Source organism: Trichomycterus rosablanca, chromosome 23 (genome assembly GCF_030014385.1).
Source record: "Trichomycterus rosablanca isolate fTriRos1 chromosome 23, fTriRos1.hap1, whole genome shotgun sequence".
NCBI lineage: Eukaryota > Metazoa > Chordata > Actinopteri > Siluriformes > Trichomycteridae > Trichomycterus > Trichomycterus rosablanca.
Genome location: NC_086010.1, coordinates 9,505,698 through 9,516,194, shown reverse-complemented (window position 1 = coordinate 9,516,194; position 10,497 = coordinate 9,505,698). Strand labels below are relative to the sequence as shown.

Here is a 10,497-nt window from a genome sequence, read left to right as displayed (position 1 = left end):
AGAAAAGTCTGTTACACTGGCAATCCTACGGCAATTCAGTTAGCAATCGGTTCTCAAAATGTCCAAGATGTTGAAGTCTAAAGCAGCTAAAAACACAACCAATTCAGTGGATGGGGGTGGGGGGGTCAAAACACGGTCTTTGACCGTGAATTAAGTAGGGCCCTAGCTATCTGCTATCTGTTAACGGACCCCTTCTTTTCGCCCATGCACTCTGCAGAGGCGCCTCTATCTGCTAACCAGGGTCCTTACACAGCGTTTGAAGACCCCACCCACCTAGTCCAGTCATCCCGCCCATCAGACTCGGTGGCCAATTTGTGTTTGCTGCAGGTATTGCCAATTTTGCCCACTAGATGGGGCCCAGCTGACCGGTGGCAGAGCCGAGATTCAAACCGAGGTGTTCAGAATCTCAGCGCTGGTGTCCTGCTATGCCACCTGTGCGCCCAACATTAAAGGTTTTATACAAGTTTGTAAGAATATGCCATGACCAATGGGATAAACCACCCAAATCCAGGTGTGAAAGCTTGTAGAGGTCCATCGAGGGCCCTAGATATAAGGTAATACAGTACTTTCAGGGTAACGTTTAGCTTGCAACCTAATTTGTTTATTTTACGTTTGCATTTGGTGGACGCTTTTACCTAAAGCTACTTACAGCACTGTGACAGGATTCAATCTAAGCAATTGAGGGTTAAGGGTCTTGCTCAAGAGCCCAACAGTGGCAACCTGGCAGTGGTGGGGCTTGAACCCTCTAGCTTTCTTTGGTTTTATTTATTTACACAATAGGCTTCTCTCTGGTTTTCCCAATTGTGTTTGCTTACTCGCTTGCTTGGCTGTAAGCCCCTTTGTTCTTTTGGTTTGCAGGGCTGCCAGTCAGCTCACACTGTGTAACACTTGACCTCAAAATTCTACAGCGTTGTATCAAATCCGGCCATGAGCGACCGGGTTTTTCTTTTCCTTTGGGCACCCAGTGAGTGTTAGCCTGTTTTAAATCCTGTTTTAGGTACATGCACTTTTCCTAGGGTGTCATCCTACACCCTTTTTTCACCACTATTGTTACAGCAACATGTTTAACAAAAGTAAGACATGGGGCATGTTTAGATCATTTGGGTATTGAGAACATAAATTTTTTGTATGATATACTTTAGCCTCTCGACAGTCTGGGGTCCCTGTTGTTGTATGGTTCACACACATTTAATAGGAGACCGATCTGAATGATGGCAGCATATGTTGCTTCGAAATGCACAAGTGCTATTCAGCATTAATAATGCCTCTACAGATGTGCAAGTTATCCATGCCATTGGTACTTGCACACTCATATTTACATTTGCGACATTTAGCAAACGCCTTTATCCAGAACAGTATACAATTCAAGAAATTGAGGGTTAAGGGCCTTGCTCAGGGGCCCAACAGTGGCAACCTGGTAGTGGTGGGGCATTAACCAGCAAATTTTTTGATCTGTAGTCTAGTACCTTAACCACTTATCTACCACCACCCACATACTATGACAGATGCTGGGCTGGCTTTGAAATGTTGCTGTGTAACAATTGTGATGGTTCTTTCTCTCTTGGATCAAGAAAACATGATATCTATTATTTCTAAGAACAGATTTTGGAGACTTTACTCTGGTTTGCCTATGTAGCGACAGGGAGTGTTTGCTGACGAGGGTTTTCTGAAGTATTCCTGCACCCATGTCCATTTGTAATGCACTGCTTTCTGCATTTTACATACTCTCTTACTTATTTTTTAAATCGGGGTTGTTGGTTTAGACATAGATAATATTGTATTATTTTAAGTGTATATAAAACTTTGAATACAAACCCTCAGCTGCTAGTTCAAAAGGGCTGAAGTCAAAGGTTTACATACACATTTAGGACTCAAAACGTGTGATTACTGTGATTTAATTATTGAAACAATCATTGACAGTGGTAGCCTAGTGGTTAAGGTACAGGACTGGTAATAAAAAGGTCAAGCCCCACCACTGCCAAGGCCCTTAACCCTCCATTGCTTAGACAATATACTGTCACAGCACTGTAAGTCGCTTTGGATAAAAAAAAAAAAGCATCTGCTATATGCCAAAAATGTAAATGCAATGTAAATGAAATACAATGGGTATGACTATAACTAGCATTACAAGCATGGATCCCCAATTATGTAGGACAGCTGTAGCCTAGTGTTTAAGGTACTGGACTAGTAATCAGAAGGTTGCCACTGTTGGGCCTCTGAGCCAGGCCCCTAACCCTCAGTTGCTAAGACTGTATACTGTCACAGTACTGTAAGTCGTTTTGGATAAAATGCCTAAGATGTAAAGGTTAATATCTGAACGTAATAATTAGGAGAGGTGTTTGCAAGTGGTCTTTCGGTCATATAGTGTTTCAATAATTTAGTCAATAAAAAAAATGACAGACAGACAGACAGACAGACAGACAGACAGACAGACAGACAATTTTTATCATTTACCTGACCAATAATTTTGGGGGTTGGATCCTCTTCCTCCACAAACAGCTGTTTCCAGATCCAGCCACGTCTGACTCTTGATCCGTGATGGTTTTTAGTAAGCTGGCTGTTATTCAGTTCTTGTCTTGACAGTCTTGGCTCACTCCACACCAAACCAGACATGCAGGACATTACGATGACCATGGGAAGAACTAAACAGCCCATCATTGTTTCCCTACTTCCTGTCTCCTTCCCTTTCTTTCTCCAGATCTGTGGCCCATTCATGTTTTAGTAGAATACTGGAAACACTGGTCATTGAGACACTGTCAGAGAGTATGATGATGTTAAGTGAACCATGAAAGTCTGTGGTAAAAAAAAAAAAAAAAAAGGAACACATTTTAATAGAGTGCCCCAAATACACCAAAATGAACTTGTCCCTGAACACCCCTTGTGGAGGCTTTACATTACATCTTGTAAACCACAGTGAGACCAGATCGCCACCATTTTTATTAATTAGATATATTTAGTTCCGTGTTTTATTTTGATGCATTGTTGGTGTTGCGTCACGGGAAAAGTCACGGACAAATTGGGGTTTATTGAAAAACCCTGCTGTAGAACATATATGTTGTCAATCTTGTTTACTGTATTATAGGTAGAGTTAAGAAGCTCTCATTTAGTAAGTAGTTAGAAAGGCTGAGGAAGAAGTGGCACTGTCACAACACACCAGCTACACCATCTGCTACATGCAAAAATACATGGCATAATTGCTTCTTAGTATGACTGCTGCTACTTTTTGCTGCCTATTTTTTTTTCTTTGTATATAAAAAGTTTTATAGTTTTTATTTTAAAAGTTTAATCATATTGCTCAGATCAAAATTGCATGTAAGGTGAATTGAAGACACAAAATTGTCAATGACTGTGTTTGATATTGAACTTGTGAACTGATGAAGCTTGTGTAACCAGTAACTATCGTTTCTGTCATGAATGTAACCAAAGTGTAAAAACATGACCTTAAAATCCTAATAAAATATAATAAATAAATAACCACACTGAACTTCTTTAAGATGAAGTGGAACATCAGTTGCAAGCCTGGCCTGCTCATTCATTATTAATTCCTGGCCTAACAGGTGGTCTATTTTAACTGAATGGTTACAGGTTTTCTTGGACACACTTCAAAATAGGTTGTCTAGCAACACATGATCAGGATGTGTCTGTGAGCGAGAAACTTTGGTTTAATGATAATGCTAGATTCAGTCTCCAAGAAAGTGAGGGGTGCATGTAATTTTAGGTAGTCATTAAGTCAAGGGATATGTGAGTGTGGTCAGATTCTGCTATGGCATTTGTCCACAAAGAAATGATCTATCCGTGAGTAGACGTGGTGTACATGCAAAAAATGAAGAAGCCATCCTGTTTTGGCAGAGAACACACCATGGATTGGTGCAGCCACAGCCAGTCTGAGACAGTAAAGTTAATGTGGTCTGAGTGAATTTTGTATGGTAAGATTTGGGGTTAGAGTGGTCTAATGCAGGGTTAAGCACAGTTGAAATCACCTCTGATTATTGGCTGATGTGTGTTTACAAGAAAACATCATCCCAGCTGGAAGAATCTCTGAGGATCTGAGATTACATTTTTTAGCTGAAAAAGTTTTTTATGTATTAAAATTGCTGTCCCTCAGCTTCCTTTATTTGGAATGAAAAAAAAAAGGTCAGTCCAAGGTTTTTCAAGTCTGTTGTGCTCAGTGTTCTGTACATGTGTTTCTTGCAGATAGAGAACTTCCAATTTTAGTGCTGTAATATGTTTTTTAAGCCATTTTTCTTCTTGCAGGTCCATTTAAACCTTTCACGTTCCATCTGACAAGACGAGTTACGGTGTTCTCCCTATTAGCCTCATTAGGTTTAGTGCTTACTTCATCCACCATGTACATAGATCAGATAGTCGATGGACAGGGCGTAATGACCTGACGCCGATCTGACCATGGGGGAAGGGGTTGGGGTGCGAGGGGGAATAAAAAAGCAAGGAAAAGCACCATAAATCAAACATTGCCTATGTTCATCTATCAGAACTTGGTTAACTGCAGGATGTGTTATTCCTTGTATATCCAACAAACTCCTAGTATTATGAACTAATGAATCGGTTCATGTTTGGGGGTCCAAGTTTGTTTGTTTGTTTGTTTGTTTATTAGGATTTTAACGTCATGTTTTACACTTTTGGTTACATTCGTGACAGGAACGGTAGTTACTCATTACACAAGGTTCAGCAGTTCACAAGATTATATCAAACACAGTCATGGACAATTTAGTATCTTCAATTCACCTCACTTGCATGTCTTTGGACTGTGGGAGGAAACCGGAGCACCTGGAGTAAACCCACATGGACACGGGGAGAACATGCAAACTCCTCAAGAAAGGACCCGGATCGCCCCACCTGGGGATCAAACCGTGTCACTCGATCAGGTCTATTAGAAAAAGGAAATATAATAGTAATACTAAACAATAATAATAATTATAATGGTATTACTATAATACGAGTACAAGGGAGCTTCAAAAAGTCTCACACTTTTATATTTTGGTTGGAAATTGTGAGGGTGGGTGGAGTTAGAAATAGGTCATGTTTATGAGGCTAATAGAGAGCTTATAGCCCGGACTTGGCGCCATCTGATTTCCACCTTTTTGAACGCTCAAAGAAGCTTTAAGGGGAAGAAGATTTTAATGTGATGATGTGAAAGCAGTGCTGCATCAGTGGCTACACGCTCAATCAAAAACATTTCTTTCTTTTTTTTTTTTTAATGCATTTTCTCCCAGTTTTCCTCCCATTTTACTCCACTCAATTTTGTCATCCGCTGCTGAGAGATACCAGGTTGCATCAGAGGAGAGCACGTCGCTGTACACGCTTCTTCCGACACGTGTACAGCCCTCCTCTTCTCGCCCCTGCATTCTGCACAGGCGTCTCTTCGGCCAGTCAGGGTCCTTACACAGCGTATGAAGAAACACCCACCCACACATAGTCCGCCCCCCTCCCTGCTGGCACTGCCAGTTATGCCCGCTAGATGGCGCCCAGCAGACCGGTGGCAATACCGAGTTTCGAACCGAGGAGTTGAGAAACATGGTACTGGTGTGCAAGCGGAATATCCCGCTGTGCCACCTGAGCGGCAAACTTTTTGCTGATGGCCTTAAAACGTTGGTTTGACACTGGGTAAAATGCATTGGAAGGTGACTATGTAGAAAAAGTGATGTAATTTGTTTTTAAAATTCTTAATAAATAGTTTAAACCCTCGTATATAGTCAAATCAGGTCAAATTTATTTGTATACCGTGTTTCCCCGAAAATAAGACATCCCCTGAAAATAAGACCTAGTTAGAGGTTTTGCTGAATTGCTAAATATAAGGCCTCCCCCGAAAGTAAGACCTAGCAAAGTTTTTGTTTGGACCGTACGCTGTCCCTGCTGTGCTGTACGAGTGTGCTGTGGTGAGCTCCCCCTGGTGGCTGGAAGCTGCAATACCGTCCCTGCTGTACAAGTGGCTCAGTATATATACAGTATATATATATGTATATATACACAGTATATAATAAATCCCCTTGAAAATAAGACCTAGCGCATCTTTGGGAGCAAAAATTAATATAAGACACTGTCTTATTTTCGGGGAAACAGGGTAGCGCTTTTTACAATGAACATCCAGGACCAACAGGTCAAAAACCCCTGTTGAGCAAGCCGAGGGCGACAGTGGCAAGGAAAAACTCCCCTAAAATTACAGGAAGAATGTATGTAGAGAAAAATAGTGTTTCTCAGTGTCCATTGAAACATAAATCACCCTGATATATGCCACAAAGTAGGGATCAATCCGAGTTCCGCTGTGTCACATGTATGTCTGGCCCGACAGTTGTTCCACTGATCCATTCGACTATAACTGCTGCAGTTATGATCTCTGCTGAGAGACGGGGGCTAATGGAGAGCAGTGTGTGATTCTCCATACACTATACTGTTCTCTGTGTAGGGTGAAAAGTGGAAAACTTCACATGTTTGAGGGGTGTGTGTTAGGTATAGCCCTTCTCAGACAGGGTATTGGTCTGCAGCAGTCAAGGAGAGAGATAATCGGTGAATTGGATATGACTAGGTTAGGAGATAAAGGGGGGAAATACATAAATAGAATAAAAAAGATACTCTTACTGTAAAATTTTGGAGGGTAAATGTTTAGAGTTTGTAAGTTACGTCATGCTCCATCTTTTTCTTTGTATTTGTGAAAGCACAGAGTGCCTTTGTTTTTGTCCTGCTTATTCCGTGTTATCTGTGACTCAACTCCCCTTAGGCATCAGTTTTTGCTTTTCCAAACCCTTTCTAATTAACTCAGATTGTTTAATTATTTTTGAGATGCTTTTGCAAAGAAAAGATTTCAGTTTACCGACCAGGCATAACAGTATGACCTCCTTTCTAAGATTGTGTTGGTCATCATTTTGCTGCCAAAACAGCCCTGACCTGTCGAGACATGGACTCCACTAGACCCCTGAAGGTGTGCTGTGGTATCTGGCACCAAGATGTCAGCAGCAGATCCTTTAAATCCTGTAAGTTGTGAGGTGGGGCCTTCATAGATCGGACTTGTTTGTCCAGCACATCCCACAGATGCTTGATTGGATTGAATTTGGAGGTCAAGTCAGCACCTCAAACTCGTTGTTGCGCTCCTCAAACCGTTCCTGAAGCATTTTTGCTTTGTGGCAGGGCGCATTATCCTGCTGAAAGAGGCCACAGCCATCCGGGTAGGTGGGAAGTGTCAAAGTAACATCCTCATGGATGGCAGGACCCAGGGTTTCCCAGCAGAACATTGCCCACTGACCACTGCAGACTGGGAACACCCCACAAGAGCTGCAGTTTTGTAGATGCTCTGGACCCAGTCGTCTAGCCATCACAATTTGGCCCTTTTTCCTGCTTCTAACATCAACTTTAAGGGTAAAATGTTCACTTGCTGCCTAATATATCCCACCCACTAACAGGTGCCGTGATGAAGAGATAGTGTTATTCACTTGACCTGTCAGTGGTCATAATGTTATGCCAGTTTAAAATTGGGTGCAAAAAGTAAAAGGGTTTGAATAGTTTTTAAATCCACTGTATCTGTTTACCAGTTTATATATCTTGATACATAATTATAAGTACTCGAAGACTCATTAATTCAAATTAAATAAATGCACTAAAAGGATGTTAAATATTAAGAAGTGTTAAATTCTTTTTTATTTTCTGTATATGATGCTCAAACTAAATACAGCAAGCCTCAATGTCTGTCTAACTAATCTAATTAACGTTAGTATGATTAAAGTGTCTGCTGCCAGCAACTTTGTTTCAAATCTGGGACTGATCATTTACATGATAACTGATTATTATAATTGGAGACTATTACTGATCAGGGATTCGGATTAGACCTAATGTGTACTAAGCTTTAAATTAGGCTAGACTGCGGTACAGCTGTATACATTGCTCTTGTCTAATCAAACAAGAGGGAGACATTGCAGTCACTTGCAATGACGCTCTAGGCGGTGCTCAGAAATCTGGATTCAAACGTAACTCATTTAAAATTCTTTTTATTAGCACAGTTTGTTCAGACACCGACCAAAAACCTACTGAGTTATGCTGCTTTTTCAGCACTTGCAGGCCACCAGAGGTTTAGTGTGAATGTCTACAGGAATGTACTGGCTTCTTTGTGATTTTTGTTATTTCTGGTAAAAAGTATTCATCGTTACAGATCTTAATATTTAGTGGGAAGCGTGCAAGCCAAAAGTGTGATGACACATGACCAGATAACCTTGTTTGACCCCCCACCCCCCCCACACACACACACACACATACACACACACTACTGCTATAATAGCTTCTACAACTGTTTGATTGTGTCAAACCAAAAGAGCACAGGGAATCAATCACATGATAAAACAGGAAAGGACCTTCCTCAAAATTGTTGCCACAAAGTTGGAAGCATATATTGATGCTTTTGGGGAGAGTGGTTGCATAGTGTTTAGAGCTTTGGGACTGAGCTCATTCCACCCAGCGCTCTGACCCTGCGCTCTGACCCCAGCTTGATCCCAAACAACCTGTGATGAGCTGTGTACTGTACACATCAATATGTATACACTGATCAGCCATAACATTAAAACCATCTCTTTGCTTCTACAAACATTGTCCATTTTATCAGCTCCACTTACCATATAGAAGCACTTTGTAGTTCTACAATTACTGACTGTAGTCCATCTGTTTCTCTGCATGCTTTGTTAGCCCCCTTTCATGCTGTTCTTCAATGCTCAGGACTCTCCCAGGACCACTACAGAGCAAGTATTATTTAGGTGGTGGATCATTCTCAGCACTGCAGTAGCACTGACATGGTGGTGGTGTGTTAGTGTGTTGTGCTGGTATGAGTGGATCAGACACAGCAGCACTGCTGGAGTTTTTAAACACCTCACTGTCACTGCTGGACTGAGAATAGTCCACCAACCGTGGGCGGCATCCTGTGACCACTGATGAAGGTCTAGGAGATGACCAACTCAAACAGTGTCTAATAGAGTGGACAGTGAGTGTCCAGCACAACACCCATTAACACACCACCACCATGTCAGTGTCACTGCAGTGCTGAGAATGATCCACCACCTTAATAATACCAGCTCTGTGGGGGTCCTGACCATTGAAGCAGGCTAAAATGTATGCAGAGAAACAGATGGACTACAGTCAGTGATTGTAGAACTACAAAGTGCTTCTATATGGTAAGTGGAGCTGATAAAATGGACAGTGAGTGTAGAAACAAGGAAGTACTTTTTTTTTTGCGTGTTTTCTAATAGTCTAAGATAATTTTCAGTTTACATGACATTTTGATTGACATTTTGATTGACTCGTGGTTGGTCTGTTCCAACTTCTGCCTCTTTATTTTAACAATGCTGTTACCTAGATTTGCCAAACTTTCTGCTGATGGGTAGATTACCATATACTCCTGTCATACCAAAACTTTTTTTTTTTTTTACCCCACTCTCCCGAGCAGTACATGTACTCCTACTGCCTGATGTGATGTGCCAGATCTTGACACTACAGGTACTGCTGCAGTTCCTTTTGCACTCCAGACCTGCCCGATTTGACAGTGGTGCAAGGTCTTGATGCTCTTCTCCTGCTGTGCCCTTTATTATCCTCTAGACCTGCCGTATTTGACAGTGGTTCATGGACCTTGAGCACTCCCCTAACTGTACTTCATCTTGCTTTTTTATCTTGGGGCCACAGAAACTTACTTTTTACAGTATGGGAGGCAGTTATGGTATCAAGACAGGCAGTGGTAGCTTAGTGGTTGAGGTACTGGACTAGTGATTGGAAGGTCAGTGATTCAAGCCCTATCACTACCAGATAGTCACGGTTGGGCACTTAAACAAGGTCCTTAACCCTCAGTTGCTTAGACTAAAGATTATACTGTCAAAACTATAAGTTGCTTTGGATTAAATCGTCTTCTAAGCTTCTGTGGTATTGGTATTTTTATTGGTGTATCATCATGGCTTGAATGAAGGAAGACGGGTGGACAATTAATTAAAGCAATAAAGATAGTACAATATGTGAACATAGATGATCAAATACTACATTTAGCAGCTTTTCAGGATGTGAAAGGAGACCAGAGTACAAGCCAAACCAAAATATTAACTTCTTAAATTGATCTGAAGTAAGGATCGAACCTCAGGACACATTGCTGTATGGCATCCACTCTACCGGCTGTGCTGTTGGTTCACACAGAGCATAACATTAAAAATTACTAGGTGCTCGGGTGGTGCACACATCAAAGGGTACTTGTTTTTGGCTCACCTGTGCCAGCATGGGGTGGGGTGGGAGGGTCGGGGCAAGCAGCAGAGGAATTGCAACCACAAATTTAAAATAAATTGGAGGAAAAAGGGGGAAGTATTAAAACACTATTTTTTTAGTTTTTGGGAATGATGCATTACAAAATGTATGTTTGCATATCTGGGGCAGATAAGCTGCCATGAAAAGTTTTTCCCTCTTCAAACTGTTTTTATTTTGTGCCAACTTGTCACAGTAGATGCTTTTAAATCCCTACACAACATGCAT

General features: G+C 41.4%; 1 protein-coding gene across 1 annotated transcript in view; it reads right to left on the bottom strand.

Annotated features, from left to right (window-relative positions):
- cdh19 (cadherin 19, type 2) overlaps positions 1 to 2,738 on the bottom strand; it is a 41,506-nt gene extending 38,768 nt beyond the window's left edge. The window contains exon 1 of the mRNA XM_062985338.1: positions 2,455 to 2,738. Coding sequence (XP_062841408.1) covers positions 2,455 to 2,715 — 261 coding nt within the window. The 5' untranslated portion in view covers positions 2,716 to 2,738. The remainder of the gene's footprint in view (positions 1 to 2,454) is intronic.
- Between the last annotated feature and the right edge of the window lie 7,759 nt (positions 2,739 to 10,497).